This window comes from Macaca thibetana, chromosome 16 (assembly GCF_024542745.1).
Source record: "Macaca thibetana thibetana isolate TM-01 chromosome 16, ASM2454274v1, whole genome shotgun sequence".
In the NCBI taxonomy this organism is placed as follows: domain Eukaryota; kingdom Metazoa; phylum Chordata; class Mammalia; order Primates; family Cercopithecidae; genus Macaca; species Macaca thibetana.
The window spans coordinates 2642574-2664531 of NC_065593.1; the positions used below are offsets into that span (position 1 = coordinate 2642574).

At 59.2% G+C, this 21958-nt stretch overlaps 2 protein-coding genes across 4 annotated transcripts in view; one reads left to right on the plus strand and one right to left on the minus strand.

Annotated features, from left to right (window-relative positions):
- FAM83G (family with sequence similarity 83 member G) overlaps positions 1–18158 on the plus strand; it is a 31483-nt gene extending 13325 nt beyond the window's left edge. The window contains exons 2-5 of the mRNA XM_050763878.1: positions 2378–2545; positions 10554–10678; positions 11383–12646; positions 17325–18158. Coding sequence (XP_050619835.1) covers positions 2378–2545; positions 10554–10678; positions 11383–12646; positions 17325–17714 — 1947 coding nt within the window. The 3' untranslated portion in view covers positions 17715–18158. The remainder of the gene's footprint in view (positions 1–2377; positions 2546–10553; positions 10679–11382; positions 12647–17324) is intronic.
- Positions 1–21958, minus strand: part of SLC5A10 (solute carrier family 5 member 10) — a 70797-nt gene that overhangs the window by 32680 nt on the left and 16159 nt on the right. For all 3 annotated transcript variants that reach the window (XM_050763896.1, XM_050763898.1, XM_050763895.1), the window contains 4 exons: positions 19942–20047; positions 19677–19757; positions 17855–18060; positions 13240–13375 (listed from right to left, as the gene is read on the minus strand). In XM_050763896.1, the coding sequence (XP_050619853.1) occupies positions 13240–13375; positions 17855–18060; positions 19677–19757; positions 19942–20047 (529 nt within the window). The remainder of the gene's footprint in view (positions 1–13239; positions 13376–17854; positions 18061–19676; positions 19758–19941; positions 20048–21958) is intronic.

Here is a 21958-nt window from a genome sequence, read left to right on the forward strand (position 1 = left end):
AGCTCGCACCTGTTACAAACCCGTCTCTGACCACGCCAGGCACTGAGCCCAATGCCTGGGGGGAGCCAGCACTGTAGGGGGATCCATTTTGGGGTGCAGGCCTCAACATATCCAACCTGACAGCAGATGGTCCCTGGATCAAGCACCCTGCTGGCTGAGGGCAACGTGGGGAATGGCGCACATGGCGCAGGTCCTGCTGGAGCACGTCCCCCAACCCAAGCCCAGGGCAAGTCCCCATCTGCCATGGTAGGCAGGCCCTGGAGCTCTCCCGGGAGAAGCATGCCTGCTGCGCCCTCATTAGGCTCTTTTCCAGGGTGGCACGTGAGGCTGTTTGCCTGCTCAGAAGTGGCTTAACCAAGGAGATTCCGGGGCTGCAGTGGCTTTGGGTCTGGGAGATCCCAGGCAGGGAGGACCCTGCTACCATCACACACCCCTGCCCAGTGTCGCATACCCTTGACTGGTGGCTCAATCCAGGGTCATGGTGACCAGCCCGCATTGTGTCTCCTCTGCCCTCTCATCCGCCCCCTCTCCAAGCAGTCTCTGGCCTTCCTTGAACATCTCCTGGGTCAGGGAGTGAGCTCCCTCTCAAGATCCCTGTCTAACCTGGGGCAGCCCTGGGGGCAGCAAGTTCTTCCCATCTGGTGCCAATTCTGCCTCCCCTGCCAGTCGTAGACCCTGCATCAACCAGCTACTCCCTCTGCCTCAAAACAGCCCTTCAGAAACAGAGAGATAGGGAGCAGTCATCTCCGCAGAGGACAGAGAGAACCCTAGGCCTGGGAGTTCTGTGAGTCTCAGCTGGTCGCACACCTCCGCTTCTGAGCCCCCACTGTCTGGGGGGGGACCACTGTCTCGCAGGCCCTCCAAGACTAAACATCCAAGGCAAAGGGCTGGAGATCAACCCTGACCTGACTGGAGGTGGGTCTAGGCCCTGGCCCAATTTGCTTTGTGACATCCAACAAGTCTTACGACCTCATTGAGGCTCAGTTTACCCGGCTGCATGCTGGGCTGTCACCACCATGGTGCCTGTGAGAGGTTGCAGGAGTCAGACTGACAAGATCCCCTGTAAACGGTAACGTGTGGGGTGACTGTGGGAGAAAGGCAGCAAACAGGCGTCACCAAGCCCCCCCCGCACCGCCCCCAGTCGGGCTCTTTGCAGGTGCTGCGGTATTCAGGTGTGCTCAGTTCTCCTGAGAGATGGAGCCTGATGTAGTGATGAGAAAACTGGGTCCAGAGAAGCCAGGTGTCTTGCTCAGGGTCACACAGTGAGTCTGAGGCAGGGCAGGTATGGAGCCCTCCCCTCTGCTGGAGTTTGGGCTTTGGTGCCAGATGAACGATGGGTGTCAGCAGGGGCCTGAGGCCCAGGAGGAGCCCAGATGGGCCTGCAGGGGCCAGCCTGGTGAGCTCACTGTGGGGCGTGCACACACATCCCCAGCAGGCTCCAGACCGCCTCCATCACCCTGAATCTCCACATCCCAGTAAGGCTGACTTCTGTTCCCTGGCAAACCTGGGTAGTCTGTAGCCTGACTCTGTCCCCAGCGTGCTGTGTGACCCAGGGCAGGTCCCTCGCCTCTTCTCCAGGGGGTCCTCAGACCTAGGACAGGGATGGTGGTGCCAGCCTCGGAGGGTGGGAGGGGTGGGGCCGCCCAAAAACGGGACATATGTCTGCATCAGCAGTGTGGACGGCTGTGGCCAGGCACAGGCCCTGGCCTGACTCCCTCTTCTTGCTGCCCAGGGACAGGGAGGGGACTAGGTGTGAGAGAGGCCTGACAGTCACTGAGCCCCACTGGGGCCGGGCCCATATCACCTCATCCTGTCCTTCTGCATGCTCCACCTCACACCTTCACCCACCCAGGATCCCTGCCCTGTTGGTGGTGCTTGGCTGGGCTGGGGGTAGGTAGGTATACCCTGACCACTGAGGCCCCACCCTGAGCCAGGTCCAGCAGGTCACCTGCTGTGGGGACAGATATTGTCAGCTGACGGGAAGAGCACCTGGGTTTAGGCACTGGCCAAAGTCCACACCAGCCCAGGAATGCACGGGAGGCCCCAGGGAGCCGCCACGCCAGCTGCTGCCCTTCCGGTCATTGACACATCAGGTTCATCTCAGCATCCCCAGGCATTACAAGGAGGGCAGAGTATAGCCGGCCCTGGCCTGGGAATGCACCGACACAGGGCCCCTGGGCTGAGCCCAGAACTGGGACTGCAACTAGAACTTCAGGGCAAGAGAGGCCCCTGGTCCTGGGCCTGAGGCTCCAGGAGTGGGGTCAGAGTGGGCACCCATGAGAGGCTGGTGGCACAGGAGGGCTGTGCATTCTGCCAGGGCACCCTATCCCCACTGCTGCACCATCTGACAGGCCCCAGTCTCTCTTCTTGCTCCCAGGTGATAGCTGTGGTCATGGACATGTTCACCGACGTGGATATCTTCAAGGACCTGCTGGACGCCGGCTTCAAGAGGAAAGTGGCCGTGTACATCATTGTGGATGAGAGTAACGTCAAGTACTTCCTGCACATGTGTGAGCGGGCCCGAATGCACCTGGGACACCTCAAGGTGAGCACGCTCCTCACTTGCCTGGGTGACTGGAGGGCAGGGGTCATTCAGTCTGTCAACAAACACTTGAAGTACCTGCCTGCCCAGGACGGAGTCCTGTGCCAAGCACTGAGAGTCCAGTAATTCTAGAGCCTCCTGCCAAGCAGTCACCTAGCCTCTGCTTGAATTCCCTGAGGGACAGGATACTCACTACCTCCAACGTGGCAGAGATAAGATATGCGTTGATGAGTTGCTTGCTGACCAGGTGCTGGAGCTCATGGCAAGTGCTGCATCATGTTATTTCAGAGCAGCCCATGCCACATCGGTTATCTGTTTGCTTGCATACCTCTGGTGATAGTGTGCTCACTCCTTCCTCAGGTAGCTCGTGGCCTTTCTAGAGAGCTTCAACTCCCAGAAAGAGCTTCAACTCCCAAGTCCTTTCTTGGGTTGAGCCAAAATCTGTCTCCTTAGAATGTCCATTTACTTGTTTTAGGATCTGACTCAGACGGAGGAAGCTCCCTGAGGCTGAAGTCAGGGAAAGCTTCCTCGATGGCTGCTCAGTTGAAGTGAATTTGAGGCACAAGAGCAGAGGAGAAAGAACCTTTGGGGTGGGGGAAACCACGGAACAGAAGTGGATCAGAGAAGGCTGCCGATGGGGTCAGGGTGGGCTGTGGTTCTCAGCACTGCTTTGCTCTGTGTCCTTGGGCATGTCACCTCCCTTCTCTGGGCTACAGGATCTTATTGGTCCAACGCTCTTCTGCCCAGACACCCTGGCATTTGGTGTCTGGAGCGCTCCTTCTGCCAGCCATCGCTTGGCACCTGCTGTGTGCAGAGCGCTTCCCTGAGAGCAGATCAGCGTGCGTGATGACGGTGAATATTTCTTTTGCATTGACCGTGCGCCAGGCCCTGTCACAGGCACTTTGCATTGGTTAATTTAATCCTCACAACATCCTAGTGGGATAGGGAGTTGTTCCCATTTTGCAGATGAGGGAATAGAGCCACATACCCTGTGTCACTGCTAGTAAGTTAAAGATAGTGGGGTAGGGGCCAGCACCAGACCCTTGGGCTCAGCACCAGCGTCTGACAGGTCAGAATTCTGCAGGTTTCAGGCTTGTGGTCCTAGGAGAAGGGGCACCACCAGTCTGGTTAACAAGGGGCCGGGCTCCATGACTGTAATTTGTCAGCATTTGTCAAGCGCGCCCACCCCGCCCCTCCAACCCCAACGCCTCCGGCTGAGTCCTTTCAAGTGGTTGTGAGCACTCCGTGGTGAGTCTCTAGCTCTTGGGACATTTTTAATGTGGTGTCCCTGGTGGGTTGGCCCCAAGCCCCACGCCCACCTCACTCCCCGCCGCGTAATTAGCGCAGGGAATCGATTCCAGTGGCAGACAGCTCATGCTGGAGAGAGCCACAGTGTGGAAAGGCCACTTTGGAAACCTGACTGCAGAAGGCCTGGCCCTGCCCGATGCCCAGGAAGAGACCCCAGTGGGGCCCCACCAGCACCGTGCCCCTGCCCCAGGCCCAGCGAGTGCTTTGCTCTTCCCCCAGTGTGCAGACGCAGGCAGGGAGCAAGCCTATCGGTTTGGAGCAGGGACCCTAACCTGGGACCAGCTGCTCCAGAGACCTCGCCTTCCACCCAGTGCCCCCAGGCCCCTTCTCAGCAGAGAAGCCCTGGCTGCTCCTCTGCTTGCAGAGTTCTGAGTTTCCAGGAAGTCGGAGGCAATGGGGCAGGTGGGGGACCTGGAGTGCCTGGGACTGAAGGGGCCTTGAGGTCATTCAGATGAGGCTCCCACAACACAAATGGGGAAACTGAGGTCCGAGGGAGGCCATGCCTTGCCCAAAGCCATTCCCAACAATTTAGGGGTGGCGCCTAAAAGCCAGTAGTGAGAAATCAGCTCTGATAAGGAGGATGCAGATCCCTGGTACTCAAACAGCAAATAATAATAACTGCAAATAATAATGCAGAGCATCAAAGGATGAACTTGATCCCTCATACTAATTTCTCTCATCCTTTTTATTGTCTCAACCAATCTTCTAGGACTCCCACCCCACTCATTCACACCAACTGCTCAACTATCAATAAACCTAGGAATGGCCGTCCCACTATGGGCAGGGGAGGTCATCACTGGCTTCCGTTATAAAATCAAAGCCAACTGCCAGCGCAGCCTGCCCTGGTGCTGCCCGCACGGCTCACTGGCCATTGACCTGCCATGGGACCTGGGCGTGTGGTTCTACCTCTTGGGCCTCGAGTGCCCCATGACCATAGTGATACCTCACGGGGTTGTGTGAGGGTGAAATGAAAGGAGATGGTGGTTGTAAAGTGCCCTGTGTGCTGAGGAAAGTTATACAGCTGCTGGCAAGAACCATACATTCTAAACCCCAGGCCCTGGACTGGGGCAGGGGCTTGGGTATGAGGCCTGCCCTGTCCCACCCCCAGCCCTTCCACTGGCTGTGATCAGCCAGGCAGGGGAGGGCAGCTGGCACTGCAGGTCCCTGGCCCAGCCTGCCCTGCTCGGCTGTCTCGCTTCCCCAGGGAAGGTGGCAGGGTCTGTTAGGTGACGTATCCAGGAGCTAGACGCCTCCATGGGAAAGTGTGTCCTGGCTTCCTCATTCTCGCCTCTGAGCTTGCCCTTCCACAGCCCTGGGCGGGTGGCCAGAGGCCCTGAAAGCCCAGCCCAGTCTAGTGTCACCCTGTCGGAGGGCCTGCCTTCCCCACCTACCTCCCTCGCCTTGGGCTAGCTGGGCCCAGACCTGTCCCAGGAGCACTTCCTTTGCCGATAATCCCTGGGCCTGCCCTCAGCTGCCGCCACCCCTGCCCAGCTCTGCACCAACCTGCCCCAGCTCCTTCGGGCCCAGGGTACAGGTTTTCTGGTAGGGTCATCCTTATGACCTTGGGGTGTCAGGTGCCAGTTTGGGGGTGATAGCAGGAGCCAGTCCTGAGCCCCAGCTGTGCCACTTGCATGGTAACCTTGGGCAGAGTCACTGAATCTTTCTAGGCCTCCATTGTCTTGTCTGCAAAATGGGGATATGGTCATGTACTTGTCAGGGCTGCTGTGAAGAGTGAAGGAGGTCATTTGTGTGGTGGGCCTTCAGTCATGAGCTGCCTTCCCATCCTGTCTTTGGCTGGGGACAGGCACAGCTCCGCCATGAGACGCAGCTCTGGTCTGAGTGCTAAGCGGCTTTCTTTCCCTCTGTGCCAGGGTCTGGCCGTGGTTCACCCTGACTCGGCTCCTTCCTCCTGAGCATGGAGCACACACCAACACACTCTCAAAACTCTGCCCTGTTGCTTGGGCCGAGCCCACTCCTGGTCCCCAGGTGAGGCGGGAGCAGTATGCACCAGCGTCTCCCCAAGTGTGGGGCTCCCAGCCATTCCTGAGCACCTCAGCCAGTTGCCCTGGCCGGCCCCTGATGGCCTTCCAGGTGGGAGTACAGAAGTGATCACCCCAAATGACAAATGGGGAGCAGGCCTTGGGAAGAGGGCCAGACCTTTCACTGCCACCCGCTAGGGTCACAGGACCAGGCCGCATGACTTGGCTGCTTTTGGGGGTGATACTGGGTGTGGGGGGATGCTCCCGGGCTAACAGGAGACAGGCTGGGCCTGAGGCTCCCAGCTTAGGACAGACAAGAGCCATGAGATGCCTGGGCCATCTGAAAAGCTAGTTGGCTTCGTACAGCCAAACTGGAAAAACTAGCAGCCCCTGGGCAAAGGCCAGACTGTTTCCCATTTCTGGTGAACAAAGAAACATCGGCTGGATGGCCATGGGAAGGCACGCGGCGAGGACGTGAGGATCACTGCCGCTCAGGCCGCACGCTGGACACGCCCGACACAGCCCTTATGCTGCCCAGGCTCCCCCGGTCCCCGGGGATGCCTGGGTCTTGCTGTCTCTACTTGGGCCTGGGTCTGTGATGGATTCAGGGTATAAGGCAGGGGTTCTCGAACGGGGGGATTCACTCTGCCGAGGGACATTTGGCATTTTTAACTGTCACACCTAAGGGGTACTACCAGCATTGAGTGGCCAAGGATGATGTTAAACATCCTACACTGCTGGGGACAGGTCCCACACAAAAGGGGACATGTATCAGTTGCGCAGAGGCTGAGCAGCCCTGGCCTAGGGGAGAGAGGAGCTCCTCAGACCAGGGCCTTGGAGCTAGGCTGGCCCTGCCCCTTCATGCCGTCACATACTTCGGGCCAAATGTAGTTCACAAAGGGCCCACCAACCCAACTTCACAACAGCCTGGAGAAGGCCAGGGTGAGTGTTGACCGCCCTTCCCCACCCTCCCCAGAGAGCGAGACAGGCCCTGTAGAGGAGAGCGGAGGCTGCTGGGGGCCAGCACCTCAGGCAGCCAGGCTCCCGCCGCCATATTGGGCTCTGTTCTTGCATTCCTCACACTAGGCCTGGCCTGGCCTCAATGTTCCCAGCTCAGACCTGGTCAGGATGTGTCTCTGGGCCTCCCCACTCCTCTGCTGGGCCAGGAGATGCCGACAGGGCCCTGAGGAGGTGGGTGATGAAGAAACCCTGTCCTCAGTCCTGGCCCAGCCCAGGGCTACTGGGAGACAGTGGGCAGGTCACTTCCCCTCCCTGAGCCCACCAACCACCCACCCCATATGGCTGACAGTCTTGGCCTCCCTGGGGAGTCTGTGCCTTCCTGAATATTTTGTGGTCCTCTGTGTTGGTCCCCCACAGCCCACTGTGCCACTTCCAGTTCATGGGGCACCCACTGGGAGCCAGACACTTTCCCTGGGTGGGCCCCGCCTATACTGTGGCTCTATTCAGTCCTCACAGCAGCCTTGCAGCACACAGATGAGTAGGCCCTTTCACAGATGAGAAAACTGAGGTGTGGAAAGAGAGGCCTTGGTTGGCGTCCGTTTGGTGCTAGGACTGGAGCCTGTTTGACTGGAGCTCAGGAATGCCTAGACCCTAGAGCCACTCTGCTCCAGGGACACCTGGGCTCAGCCCCCTCTGCGTCCCACCAGCGGGTTTGGTACAGTTGGATCACGAGTCCTTTAAGCACATGTGGCCTAGAGGCCTGCGGGGATTGGGGGCAGGGTGCTGTAGTTTGCCCCAGCCCTGGAGTCCCCACCTTGCCACCCTCTGAGAGCAGATGAAGCACCGCCCGGCCATCCTCTCCTGCCCTGACTCGCCCTTGACGTCCTCTCTTACGTATGAGGAAACTGAGGTCCCAGAGGGTCCAAAGACTTGCCCAGGGCACCCCTCTTGGGTCAGCCCCGGCGTCCCTCCACCCATTTGCTGTCCTCTGCCGGGGGTGTCCCAGGAGCTCAGAGACAATACGGCTTTGTGGGATCCTCCACCTCTGCACACGCGAGCCCAGAGTCTTGAGACGTTACCTCATCCAGGCCAGGCCCCGTGGGGTGGGGCCCATACAGGCACAAGCGGGGGAGCAGGTCATGAGGCAGGAGGTGGGGGGCTCTGCTGCAGTCCCCCACCTGCTGCTGAGCCCCAGGTAGAACGGGCCTAAGAGTTGGAGGCCCGCCCTGCTGTGTGCTAAGGGAGACTAAGGCCCAGCAAGGGCCCGAGACTTGCTTCGAGTCACACAGCGAGTCAGCGGCCCAGCCAAGGTCTGCGGCTCACATGGAGTCTGAGTCACTCTGAGATGGAAGTGGTGACTTTCCGAGCCCTCATCAGGACAAGGTTTGGGATGGGTGGGGACAGACACTGTCCAGAGGGGTCCTGATGCTGGTGGCCGATTTTCCAGGCTAAGGAGGGGCCTGTGGCTGGGCCAGGAGCCCGCAGGAGACGATGGAGCTGGGCTTGGTTGGGCTCAGTGACAGGGAAGGCCTTGTACCACCTCCAGGATCTTTGTCTGACTTCTCAACCCCGAGCGTGCTCCGTGTTGGGTACAAAGTCACGAGTGCTAATTGTCCTGGGCCGTGGCCAGCTTCCTGCTGAGCTGGCTGTGTGCAGACCTGCAGCCTGCGGGGCGGGCGAGGGGGGAGCCAGCGAGGGCGGCCCAGAGCAGATCTGCCTTCTGCACTGGGCCCTATGACAAGGTGATCGTTTATCCCACGGGTGGGCATCAGACAGGGACTCACCCATGGCCCACACCTGCCTGCCTCTGTGGTTGCTGGCCTGGGGCCACCCCAGCCCCACGGGTCTGGGACACGGAAAGGACTGGCGGGGCAGGAGGCTGGATGGCATGGCGGGCGGCTCTGCTCTCTCAGGCTCCGCTCCTCTCCCATAGCATTCGCTTCACACACCCACTCCCTGATGCCAGAACTGCTCCTGAGATGCACACCCAACCCCATCGCTTTTGCTCTAAATCCTCCCATGGCTCCCTGTTGGCCCCAGGGCCAAGCTCAGGCCCTTAAGAAGGTGCAGGGTGTTTTACCAGGAGCCCGCCTCTGCTCGCTCTGCAGGCTCCGTCACCCACCCCTCCTCCCCTGAGGTGCTCTTGTATAAAGGCCTCTCATGCCTGGCCTTTGAGTCCCTTCCCTGGAATGCTTCCCCACCTCCCCCTGTGACCCATGTCGTCCTTTCCTGGGAGCCTCCCGGCCAGCCCTTCACACTTCGGGCTACTCCTCTGCAATCCTGGGCATTCAGCTCGTTTTCGTTTACCTCCTGCCTCCCCTTCACCTCCCAGGGGGGATCCTCATCACAGGCATCTCTGCCTGCAGCTGGGGGCCTCGGCAGGGGTTGGTGACTGTGTGAATGAGTGGAGTGAATAAGCTGGGGCCAGTGAGTGGGTGAGGGGACAGACCAGTAAGTCACAGCTCAGCCTGACTAAGAACACGTCATAGCCGAGAGCCAGAAGCCGGCACAGAGCCCCTCGGGAGGGAGTGAGACTCCCATCACAGGAGGCATGCAGGCAGACCCGTCAGGAATCCCTGGAGTTGGTGTTAAAACTGAGATTCCCCGCCTGACCGCAGGTCTCCTGAGTCAGACCCTCAGGGCACCCAGGAGCATTTCTTACAAACTGCCCTGGACATGGGCCAGATGAGCCCCAGATCCCCTTTACACCTGAGATTCTACTTCGGGATGCCCTTGGCCATCCTCGACACCTGGGTTCCATCCAGGCTCGCCCTGCCCTTCCTGGGGTCTGCCGTGCCCAGCACCAGCCTTTACCATGTGCTCCTCCCTCACAGCAGGCCCTGCTGCCGGGGAAGGGAAGTCAGCACCTGGAACTTGCAACACACAGGCCCTTGGCAGCTCCAGAGACTCCACACTGGGACAGAGGGCCCTTGTGTGGCCAGGGTCCAGGAAAAGGCTGGTGACAACCTGGCCTTGGAGCTGAGGCAGTTGAGGGACCCGCTGTGCTCCTAATGCCCAACGAACCCTCTTCTCCTTGGGTCGCATCTCCCTTTGCCACAGTCTCTTGAGGGCCTTCCTGGTCTGCTCCTGGGCCAAACCGTGTAAGCCGGCACCGAATTGAATCTCTGACCATGTACAGGACCTGGCCTGGGTGCTGGGTGGTGTCCTGGCCATGGGGAAGGAGAAAGGTTTGCTGTGAGTCCTGCCCTCCAGAGACTGGGGTGTTGAGAAGCACAGGGGAGCGGCCTGGTAGGGCCACGCACCCTGGAGGGCCACAGACTTATTGGAGTGTAAGGGCCAGATTCCGAAGGGCAGGCCCCCTTCCTGCCCTCCTCTGGCTGCATCACCCCCTAGCCATCCACGAGACACTTCTAAAACATGTGCACATCACCCTCCCGCTCAGGACCCCACCACAGCATCCACCACCCATGGCAGCATTTCCCAAACCGGCTGGCTGTGCAAGCCTTTTCCTGCCTGATGCTGCTCTTCAGACACCTTTGGGGCCAAAGCTCAGACCATCTAATCCCACCCGTTTTGTACCAGTGCCTGCCCCCTTTGCAGCTTCACGGCTCAGCAACTCCCTCCTTACCCCGGGGCCTGCAGTCCCAGACACACCAGCTCCTTCCTCCAGTCCTTATAGCCTCTTCCTTCCCCTCCTGACTACCCCAAAGTCCCCTTTGAGCCCTGGGCAGCTGCCGTCCTCCCCTCGCCCTGTGTGGTCGGGGCTGCAGTCGTGTAATTCTGTCTCTTGGTTCCCAACACAGAATCTCAGAGTGCGGAGCAGCGGGGGAACCGAGTTCTTCACGCGGTCGGCAACCAAGTTCAAGGGTGCCCTGGCCCAGAAGTTCATGTTTGTGGATGGAGACCGGGCAGTGTGCGGCTCCTACAGGTGACTCTCCAGCTTTCAGGGAAGTTGTGGGAGCCAGTCTGGTTCCCAACTGGCTTCTGTCCTTAATGCTAACTTACGACACCCTGGTTATTCCAGTTCATTGATCCCAAGGCTGCCGAGGTGTGCGCAGGGCTGGAGCACACCTGCCTGCTTGTCTGTCTCTGGAGGCAGGCAGAGAAGGGCTTTGTCTGAGGACACTGTTGTTCCAGCTTGGAGATGTCACCGGCCTGGAGGTGGGGTGTGGCCAGGCTGTGCCTCCACAGTGTATGGGGGTCACTCTGAGAGCTGTCCTCAGGGATGGGGCCAGCTCTGTGGGCACCACCACATGCGGCATGGGGTGGGCACTGCCCATGGTTACATGGGGGTTGGTGGCAGCATAGACACATGGCAGCAGTGGCCACCACGTGCAGCAACCCCCACGGTGTCCAGGGCCTTCCTGAGCTGCTTAGTGAATCCTGTACCAGCCTGAGAGAAGTACAGTGCCGTGCCGTTTGCAGAGGTGGGAACAGGCTTGGTGCGACCAACTTGCTTGACATCCCAGACTCAGTCTGACCCCACAGCATGCACCTGCTCTCTGCCCCCATTCACTTCTCGATCCCAGGGCCCTGTGGCCACAGTCTGAGGCTCAGCAGCTGTGGGTACACAGGGGCTGCTGGGAGAAGCAGGGTCGTGTGCCTGACCGGCGCCCCCTCCCTCTGTTGCAGCTTCACGTGGTCGGCCGCGCGGACGGACCGGAATGTGATCTCCGTGCTGTCTGGCCAGGTGGTGGAGATGTTCGACCGGCAGTTCCAGGAGCTGTACCTCATGTCACACAGTGTGAGCCTCAAGGGCATCCCTATGGAGAAGGAGCCGGAGCCAGAGCCTATCGTGCTGCCCTCTGTGGTCCCCCTGGTGCCCGCGGGCTCTGTGGCCAAGAAGCTCGTCAACCCCAAGTATGCGCTGGTCAAGGCCAAGAGCGTTGATGAGATTGCCAAGATCTCCTCTGAGAAGCAGGAGGCCAAGAAGCCCCTGGGGCTGAAGGGCCCAGCGCTGGCCGAGCATCCAGGGGACATCCCCGAGCTGCTGCCACCCATCCACCCAGGACTGCTCCACCTGGAGAGGGCCAACATGTTTGAGTACCTGCCCACGTGGGTGGAGCCAGACCCGGAGCCTGGCAGCGACATCCTGGGCTACATCAATATCATCGACCCCAACATCTGGAACCCCCAGCCCAGCCAGATGAACCGCATCAAGATCCGTGACACCTCCCAGGCCAGCGCCCAGCACCAGCTGTGGAAGCAGAGCCAGGACAGCAGGCCCCGTCCAGAACCTTGCCCTCCCCTAGAGCCCAGTGCCCCCCAGGACGGCGTCCCAGCTGAGAATGGCCTCCCCCAGGGGGACCCTGAGCCACTGCCCCCTGTGCCCAAGCCCCGGACAGTCCTTGTGGCAGATGTACTAGCCCAGGACAGCAGTGGTACTGGCTGGGCCCTGGAGCTCCCCAAAGAGGAGGCTCCCCAGAATGGGACAGACAGGCTACCCAGGATGGCAGGCCCAGGCCACGCCCCACTCCAGGGGCAGCTATCTGTGACCCAGGATGACCCCGACAGACTCGGGGTGGGGCTCCCCAATGGGCTGGATGGGGCGGAAGAAGAAGATGATGACGACTACATAACCCTCAGTGACCAGGAGAGCCACTCAGGCAGCTCCAGCCGTGGGCCTGGCCCCCGACGGCCCTCAGTGGCCTCCTCTGTGTCAGAGGAGTACTATGAGGTGAGAGAGCACTCAGTCCCTCTCCGGAGGCGCCACTCAGAGCAAGTGGCCAACGGGCCAACCCCACCACCGCGCCGGCAGCTGAGTGCCCCCCATATAACCCGAGGGACCTTTGCTGGACCCCAGGGTGGCTCCCCGTGGGCCCAGAGTCGGGGGAGAGAAGAAGCAGATGTGTCGAGGAGGGTGCAGGCCCAGCGCTCCCCAGACAAGGAGGCACAGGTGAGTCAGGGTCCCTGCACACCAGGGGTCATGAGTCCCTCCCTGCCAGCCACCCAAGAGCCCGAGCTGCTGTCTTCTGGGCTACGGTGTCCCTAACTCTGATGACTTCAATTCCCTTGTTACAGATGGGGAAACCGATGAACAGGCAGGGGTGGGAACCATACAGGGCCGTATGGAAGGCCATCGTTAATGCTGGGGACTCTTGGTCCCAGAGTCCTGAAAAGGCAACCTAAGGAAATGACGTTTCCCCACCCATACGTCTCCAATGCCTGTAGTTAGAGGATCTTGATGGCACCTTCCAGGTGGGTGACACAGTCCCTAGTTTGCAGATGAGGAAACGGCGGGGCACAGGGACATTCGTTTACAGCCTTGAGGTCACGCATCAGTAAGTGATACCTGTCCAGACCTTGTACCAAGCCACATCCATGTTAATCCCTTTGATTGTGGCCCTGAGGACCACTCTTCCCCACTCCCCAGGTTGGGGAACAGTTCACATCTATCCTTTGCCTCTCCTCCTGGTGACCTTTGCAGGACAAGGTCTCAGAACCCTGGGTGCCCTGCAGCCTGGGCTTAGTGCCCGGAGCCCGTCCTACCTGGGAACAGTGCGCGGCTAATCATGCCCGGCATGATGATCAGGCCCATGGGGAGCATCTTGAGGTAGCTGGCCAGGATGGAGCCTGCCTTGGCATGGTTCAGGTCCCTGGCTGACAGTGACCGCTGCACGATGACCTGGGGGTGGAGTGCGAGACGGAGTGAGTCCAAGCCTGAGGGACGCTTGTGTCAGGATTGGTCCTTGATGGGCCTCAGGGAGTGGGCATGAGGCACGATGATGTCCCATTAGCCCCCGACCCGCCCAGAACAGCCACACTCAAAGCCCCAATACTGTCAGCAACCAACCAGGAGAGCTCGCTTCAGCAGGCCAAGCAGCGAGAGCCGAGGTACACTCATTCCCAGGGACTCAGTCCCCTGACCTGCCAATAGGGGAGGTGTGGATCCTGCCCAGCCCACCACCCAGGGCTGGAGGAGACCCTGGGTGGGGTGGTATGGGGACACACACCCCTACCCTCATCTCCTGGACCCTCATGACAGCAGCTGGCACGTTCATGATTCTAGGAGCAGACATTGGCACCAACTGTATTTGCATGGCTGGCAGAGTTCAGGCGCTTTAAGACCTGGGGTTTGGAAAGCTTGCAGTTCAGTAGCAGAGGGAGGCTAGAAGCTACCTGAGGGCATCGGCCCTTCTGAGCGCCTTCGGCAAATCCTAACCAGGCCTTTCCAGATATGCAGAATGGGAGGAGGGAGCAGTAATGTGGACCCATAATGTCTGAGATCCCTCCCAGCACTGATATTATGATTCTACTTCAAAAGAGTTACTTTTTAAACAGCTTTATTGAGGTATTCACAGACCGTATAATTCCCCCAGTCACAGTGTACACTCCCATGGTTTTTAGTATGTTCACAAAGCTGTACGACCTATGACTCTGAAACGTAAGTATTTTTCCTTTGCAGTTCCACAGTTTAAGTCACCACCTGCGACTCAGCAGCAGGAAGCCTCCATGATTTTAACTTACTTTCCAAGCTTGCTAGTTTAACGGATAGCTCCCAGCATCTACCCCTAAGCTGTGGATGTCACGGAAACATTAATTACAGAGGCTAGGAGTGTCTGCGGGCTGCAGCCTCCGAACGCAGGGCAAGCTGCTGTCCTTCCTGCTTCTCTGCCAGCTTTCTGTGACTTGGGAGAAGTCCTTGCCTCAGACTGGGCCTCAGCTGTCCCATCTGGACAATGAGAGAGTTAGATGCTGGTTCTGTCTAGGTGCTTGGGAGAGAAGCATTTCCCTAAGACCCTGCATGTCGTTCTGCCATTGATGGGATATTTGCCTCTATATTTCCATCTGTACTTATGGCAGTTGGCCCTGGGACAGGTGCTGTCACCCCAGGTGGAGAAGCTGAGGCTCAGAGTTCCCATGAGCTGTGAGGCCTGCCAGTCCCCCTGAATAGGGCAGGGTCTTTCCCCACCCCTGACTGTCAGATAGCAAGTCTGGCCCCCCTACTCAGATGTCAGCAGGCCACTGCTCACCCCCACCTCCCAGCACTCGTGTCCAGTCCCAGCCAGACCCCCTTCCCTGAGGAAGCTCTCACTCCCTGAGTGGCCATTTCACCTTGGACTCCTCGTCTGCAAAATGAGGAGAGTTGTTGCAACGACTTAAGTGAGGCTGCTAGTGTAGCCGGCCAAGCCTGTCCCTGGCTCCTTAAGGGCTTCCGCTGAATGTGAGTTCCCTTTCTCAGTGAGTAAGTTTTGAGGTGTGGCCACTGGAGTCAGCACGCTGCCCACGAAAGCTGTGGCTGCTGTTATGACTGAGGCGGCTGCTGCTGACTAAGGGAGGGCACCCGGCCTGGAGCTGCAGCATCAGCAGGTGACAGAGCTGGCAGGACCCTGGGAGGCCTTCTGGTCTGTGCACCGCCCTGTTTCACAGACAGGGACACCAAGGCCCAGGGAGGGGCAGGGGCAGAGCCCAGATGGGAGCCCAGACCAGGGCTCTGTCCACTGGACCCTCTGCCTCTTCGTTACTGGTTTTGTTTCTGGTTAGAAAAATGCCACCCATTTGTCATGGATGAGCCAGAAGATAGTGAACGGCTCACGCCTGTATCCCAGCACTTTGGGAGGACAAGGTGGGTGGATTACTTGAGATCAGGAGTTCGAGACCAGCCTGGCCAACATGGTGAAACCCTGTTTCTACTAAAAATGCAAAAATTGGCCGGGCACAGTGGCTCATGCCTGTAATTCCAGCATTTTGGGAGGCTGAGGCGGGTGAATCCCGAGGTCAGGAGATTGAGACCAGCCTTGCCAACATGGTAAAACCCCGTCTCTATTAAAAATACAAAAATTAGCTGGGCATGGTGGTGCGCGCCTGTAATCCCAGCTACTCTGGAGGCTGAGGCAGGAGAATTGCTTGAACCCAGGAGGTGGAGCTTGCAGTGAACCGAGATGGCGCCACTGTACTCCAGCCTGGGCAACAGAGCAAGACTCCATCTCAAAAAAAAAAAAACCAAAACGTCCCATGGTCTCGGCACACAGAACTGCTGCCTCCCTTCTGACTAGACCGTGGGTGTCTTCGAGGGCTACCCTGGCCCCACAGCAAAGTGGAGTCAGACCCCTAGGTGCCCCTAAAAGTCCCCAGTGTCAGTGAGAGCCACGCAGAGACCAGGAACCTCAAGCAGGACTAGTGCCTGGGCTTCTGGACCGAGGCCCCGCATCCAGCAGGCAGATCCAGCCCGAGGGGAGGAGGATAGGGAGATAGGGCAGAGGCCAGGCTACAGCCCGATGCTGGTTGGTGCCCTGAACCACCTGGGGTCAGCAGTGTCCCTCCTCCACCTCCCTGTGTGATCCTCTCTGGGTCTCGGGCTCTTTATCTGTGTAGTGGGGCCCGCCCAACCCTGACCCCAAGGCCAGGACGTGTGCAGATTCATTTGGCTTTGATGGGAAAATCTCCTGACTGATGTTCCACCCAGAGACGCCCGTGCCATGCCAGGCCCATGCTGCGTTGGGAGGAGGTGGGATGTGGCAGTTGTAAAGGGGCTCAGCCTGGCAGGGTACCACATGCCTACTGTGCCCTCCACGGCCAACCTTTCACCAACCCCTGGCCCACTGGGGCTGGCCCTCAGCCCTCCCAGGAGAACTGGGCAGATGCCTGCTGTAAGCCCACACGTTCCCTGGAGAGCCCTCCCATGAGGCATGGAGGATGTGAGCAGCTTGTGAGCACAGCATGCCGGAGTACAAGGGGCCCTGCTTGAGGACCACGTGTTACAGATGGGGAAACTGAGGCCCAGCCTTCCAGAGCTTCTGATAGCTCCCAGCTGGGGTCCGTTCTTACTGTTGGAACCCAGGGAGGGTCTCTGGGCAGATTCTGATGGAGCCCGTGCTGCTTGGGAGAGGAAGAGCAGAGCTGGGAACCACGGAAAAGTCACTCCACTCTGGGTTCAGATCCGTCTCTGTCTTTGGCCTCAGTGCTCTGTCCTATGAATGGAGCTGGCGAGGCCTACTCCCAGGGGAGGCCCCATGGGAAAGGCTTGTGTGAGCGCTGTCATCGTTCATTCCACAGAGGCTGCCTTATCCTATGGTGGACCCCTGGGGCTGGGTCCAGAGGCATGGACAGTCGTGGGGCCTGTGGCCACTGCTTCCCAGACCTTTTCCCACACACATGCTCCCTGGAGCTGCCCACGGCCTTTGGGACAAGCAAAGCAAGGGTACCATCTGCTTCTGTCCAGAGACGGGAAGCAGTTCATCTGAGGTCACCTGGAGGGCTGGTGACAGGGTCTTGGGGGCAGGGCCAGAGTCACCCCCTGCACTCAACACAAACTCCTGCATTGCTTTCGACAACCCCATTCAGCCCATTTCCAACCACGTCCAGGCTTGCGTCGAAATAGAGGAGGCTGGTGGGGGTGAGCTGGGAGGAAGCTGCCTTGCTACACCCACAAAGGGCAGGATTATTCCTATTACAGACAGGGGAACTGAGGCATCGAGTGATTAAACCAACTGGCCTAGGCCCACTAGCTGGTGAATGGCAGAGCCAGGAGGTGAACCCGGGCCTGCTGGCTCCTGTGTGCCTGAGCAGGGTCCTGTGCTGGGGCGGGGTTGGCCCTTCTCGCTCAGCCTCACTCTCTGCTCTCTCTCTTCCAGGCCCAGCAGTTTCATCATCACAGGGCCCCTGCCTCAGGGACTAGGGATAAAGACGGCTTCCCAGGACCCCCTAGGTACCGCTCTGCTGTTGATGGCGTCCAGAGCTCTACCAGAAACGCGGGCCCAGCCGTGGCCGGCCCCCACCGCTGGCAGGCCAAGGGAGGCCAGGTACCCCGCCTGCTGCCGGATCCTGGCAGCCCAAGACTGGCCCGAAATGCCCGCCCCTTGGCCGATGGCAAGGCCACCGAGGAGCATTCGAGTCCCTTCGGAATCCCATACTCCAAACTGTCTCAGTCGAAGCACCTAAAGGCCAGGACGGGTGGTAGCCAGTGGGCCTCATCTGATTCTAAACGGAGGGCTCAAGCCCCCCGGGACCGCAAAGACCCCTAGCAGCCTGTCCCAGCCTGGAGCCACACCTTCGGAGGCCCCAGCCCGGACTCATGATGCGGAGGGCAGACGGGCCACCTGGGCCTACCGGAGCCCGCTGGGACGGCAGGAAGGTGGGATGGGCGGGAGACGTTGGCACTCACCTGGTCGGTGCACCAGTACCAGGTGGCCATGATGGTCAGGCCAAAGGTCATCCCGGTCCACGGCAGGTCCCCTGTGTGGGGGTCTCGAAACATGTGCATGGCGTCTGCACGCGGCAGGTGGCAGGTGGTGTTGGCAATGGTCCTGGAGGGAATGGCCCGGGCATAGGCTGCCTCCAGCTGCCCGTAACCGCCGATCTGGTCGAAAGCTGGAGGGGTCAGGGTGGGACAGGGACAATTTGGTGGTTGGGGGCCCTGACTCCCCGGGCTCCCCCTACCTTCATCTCACAGGAAACTTCCTGATGCACCAAACTAGGGTTTTTTTCCACCTCATCTTTCCCAGTGTTTGGAAAGGTGTGAGGGTAGAGGGGTTTTTTGTTTTTTTTTAAAGGTGTATTTGAATGACTATTTTATTTGTATTTAAAATAATACTATTAAGTGAGCATTTTGCACATGGGCACCCCAGTGTCCTGCTGGCCCGGCAGGAGTCACTGTTGGCCTCTGGACACCCATCAGCCTTGGGCAAGAGGTTCTCAGCCAGGTTTCTGATTGTCGATTCAAGGAAGCAACAGTAATTTTTCTTGACATTTGAGGACCTTCCTGAGGCTTCTAAAGTGTTCATCCTGATCACCTGAAGGGTGTGATTTTAGCAGAGCTGAGAGTGGCTGGTGGTGACGTGGCCCCAACCCCCTGAGGCACAGAGAAGAGGGAGACAGAGGTCCAGAGAGGGAGGGGGCCTCCATCAAGACCACACAGCCCATCTGGTGGCCTCAAGCTGGGCCTTTTTCCTCTCCAGTCCGGAACGCCTCACTCTTCCTGTCTACCTCGGGGTCAGGGCCTGGCATGGCCAAGCCCTGGCCCGTCAGTGTCTGTCACTCCCCTCCCTTCCAGACTGGGCCTGGCTGCTGAGATCCCTCTCATGAGGTGGGTCCTAGGGACCTCTCATGAGGTGGGTCCTAGGGACACTTCCTCCCTGGTCTGAGAGGAAGAAGCCGGGATGTAGGAAACTAGTTTCCACCCCAGGCCCCACTCCCTAGCCTTTTCCAAGTGGGACATGGAAGAGGCAGCCTGCTGCCTGGATGCTGGTCCCCCAGCATCACCGTTTCCATGGAGCTCAGGCCAGGCTCTGTATTCAGACCAAGGGTTCGTGTGAGGCTCAGAGCAAATGAACAAGTGCCATTCAAGGGTTAGAAACTGCTCAACCACAGAGTCCCAGTGTCTGAGTCTGGAAGAGTCTTTAGACATGTGTTCACTCTCTGCGGGGTCCTCCTGGCTCTGCTTACATACTTCCAGGGACGGTGAGCTCTGTCTCTCTCCGGGCAGCCCTGTGAGCTTCCTGTCTGTTCCAGACTAGTATTGCCAATATCTCCAAGCTCTCTTCTTTCCTCCTTGGCCTTTGTCCTGCAGGAGGTGGCATCACCTCTTGGGATTTTGTACATGCTTTTAAACAATTGGAGGAGCCGCCCAGGCAGTTTTGTGGTCTCCTGGTTGTGTGCCTTCACACCCGCCTACAGCCCCACCTCACTATCGAGCGCTGAGCCAATGTGGGTGTGGCTGGTCCTGAGTTCCTGAGTCAGCTCCTTGCCAGGGCCAGAGCTGGTAACAGCGGGGCAGTAGGGTGGGCAGCCTCTACCAGCCAGGGCAGTCACTGAGGGGCCAGCAGTGGGGCTGACTGTCTAGTGGCTCAACCTCCTGAACCCACCCACCCCCAGCGATGCTACCCAGAGCCCCAACAGCATGAGTCCTGCAGAGTGCCGGGCGGTGCCAGACTCCACAGGGCTTGCTGTGGGGATAGCCCCGCCATGGCCACAGACCTTGTCCTCACCTTTGATTGTCAGGATGACAGCCCCCACCACCATGATGAGCGTCTGCAGGGCATCCGTGTAGATTACAGCGGCCAGGCCCCCTGCCAGTGGAAGCAAGGTTGCTGGAGAGGGCACTGGCCCCAGGGAGGAAGGACACAGGGAGGAACTTCTGGGGCTCCTGCTGGGGCCACTTCCTGGGCTGCTCCCTCGGGCCTGTAGGAGAAGGTGGCCTTCTGCCCCTTTTACACGTCCCCTGGGTGGATCTCCCTGCTGTGGGCGCCATACCTGCGATGGTGTACAGGGCCGTGATGCCGAGCGTGAGGATGGTGGAGAGGTAGAAGTTCCAGCCCAGGCAGATGTGCACAAACAGAGCCCCCGCATACAGGTCCAGCTGCGGAGGGAGAGAGGCTTGTGTGGGTGGCTGAAGTCGCTGTTAGACCCAGGGCTCCAGCAAGCCACTCCCTAGGTGACCTCAGGCAAGGCCCTCTCTGGGCCTCAGTGGCCTGTGGATGAGGAAGGGAGACCCCCACTCGCCTGTCTGCCTGCATCACGGGGGCCATTGTGAGGTTGGGGGAAGAACTGGCCATGGAGAAGCTGCAAGCTTGTGTGGATGTCAGGGGACGTTACTGTTACTAATAAAGTCCAAAGTGGCCAATGCCCTTCCTGAAAGCAGCGTTGTTATTGAATCTGGCCCCTTCCCCAGGGGATAAAAGGTGGAGCCCTGTCCCCTCGGTTCCCAGGGGGACCTTGATGAGGAGTTTGTGAGGAGTCCGTGAAGACCAGTAGGCCTCAGGAAAAGTGTGTGCTGGGCGGGCCAGGAAACAGAGGGTCAGCCTTGCTTCCTGCCCCCACCCCCCGGTGGGTTTGGAACTGAAGCCTGGAGTGGCTCAGAGGCTGGGTCTCAGGCTGAAGCTGGTCTCCCACTGACTGAACACAGCCCCTGCCCTCGCAGAAGCTGGGACTGCTCCTCCTAAAGGCAGGAGTGTTAGCCTGGAGGCCAACCTCAGCCTGGCATGGGCCTCACAGACCAGAATCCCACCTTCCACCTGGCAGTGGGGGCCCAGAGAGAGGGAGGGCAGGACCCTGTTGTCTGGGACATGGGCTGGTAACAGGCTTCATCTTGCTCCACCCTGAGTTCCTAAATCTATCGCTCTGCTTTGACTCAGGAGATGCGAGATGAGCCAACACACAGCCTCTGGGGCCAGGAGCTTCCTGAGAAGGCCGGAGACCTGCGCTTCCTAGTGTGGGGACACATCTGCACGAGGCTCAGGAAGTGCAGGCCCCAGGCCCCTTTGAGCTCCCCCAGGCAGGGATCCCTGCCTCCCCCAGTCCCAGGGACACAGGGCCCAGGCGGGTTGGGATCTGGCTCCAAAGCCTGTGCTTCCTGTACCTCTCCCTCCAGGCGCCTCTCAACCTGTCTTAGAGAGACCAGCCAGTTTGGAAACTGGCCAGGGGCTTTCAGTAGAACCTCGGCCCCTTCTGGTCCTTATCTTTGGTTCTCTCTCTGTGTGTGTGTGTGTGTGTGTGTGTGTGTGTGTGTGTGTAGGAAGGGCAGGTGGTTCAGGGGAAGGTGTGGTGGGGGGTGGGGGCTTGATCTGCCTCCAGCCCAAGCAGAGAAGTGCAGAGGTGCTGAATATCAGAGCAGGACGGACTCTTCAAGCCGCTGCCCCATCAGACTAGAGGAGAAACTGAGGCCCCAGGAAGGGAAAGGACGTCCCCAAAGTCAGCCCCTAGTAGGTATCAGAGATTGGAGTTGCCAGGAGAGGGAAGGTCAAGAGGGACCAGGAGGCTTCTAGAAGGCCCACTACAGCAGCCTGCAAGCTTCTGTCCTAAAGTCACCGCTCCAGACTCCCGCTGGACCCTGGCTGCCTCTGGACAGAACCCAGGTCTGTGTGCCCGGCCTCTGGCTCTAGCCACGCCAGACATATGGCCCTTCATCCCATGCCCAGAACTTAGCTGCCTCCAGGTCTTTGCTCACCGGCTCACCAGATTCCCTCTGCCCTGGAACATCCCAGCCTCTGCTTCTCATCGTTCAAAACACAGCCATGCCAGCCCCTCTGCTCCTTGAGTTTATTGTTCATGCACCCTCCCTCCTGCCTGCCTCCCTCCTTCCTGCCCTTCCTTCCACGGTGGCAGGCCCCAAAGACTGAAGAGAAGTCCCGCAGGTGCAGGAACGGCAGGAGCAAGGGTGTGCGGTGGGCCTTTCACTGCTGTCTCCCCTATAGACTGGACCCTACATGGCATCCAGTGAAGGTTTGCTGCTGCTGCTGCTGCTGCTAGAGGCCCAATAGGTGTGCAGTTG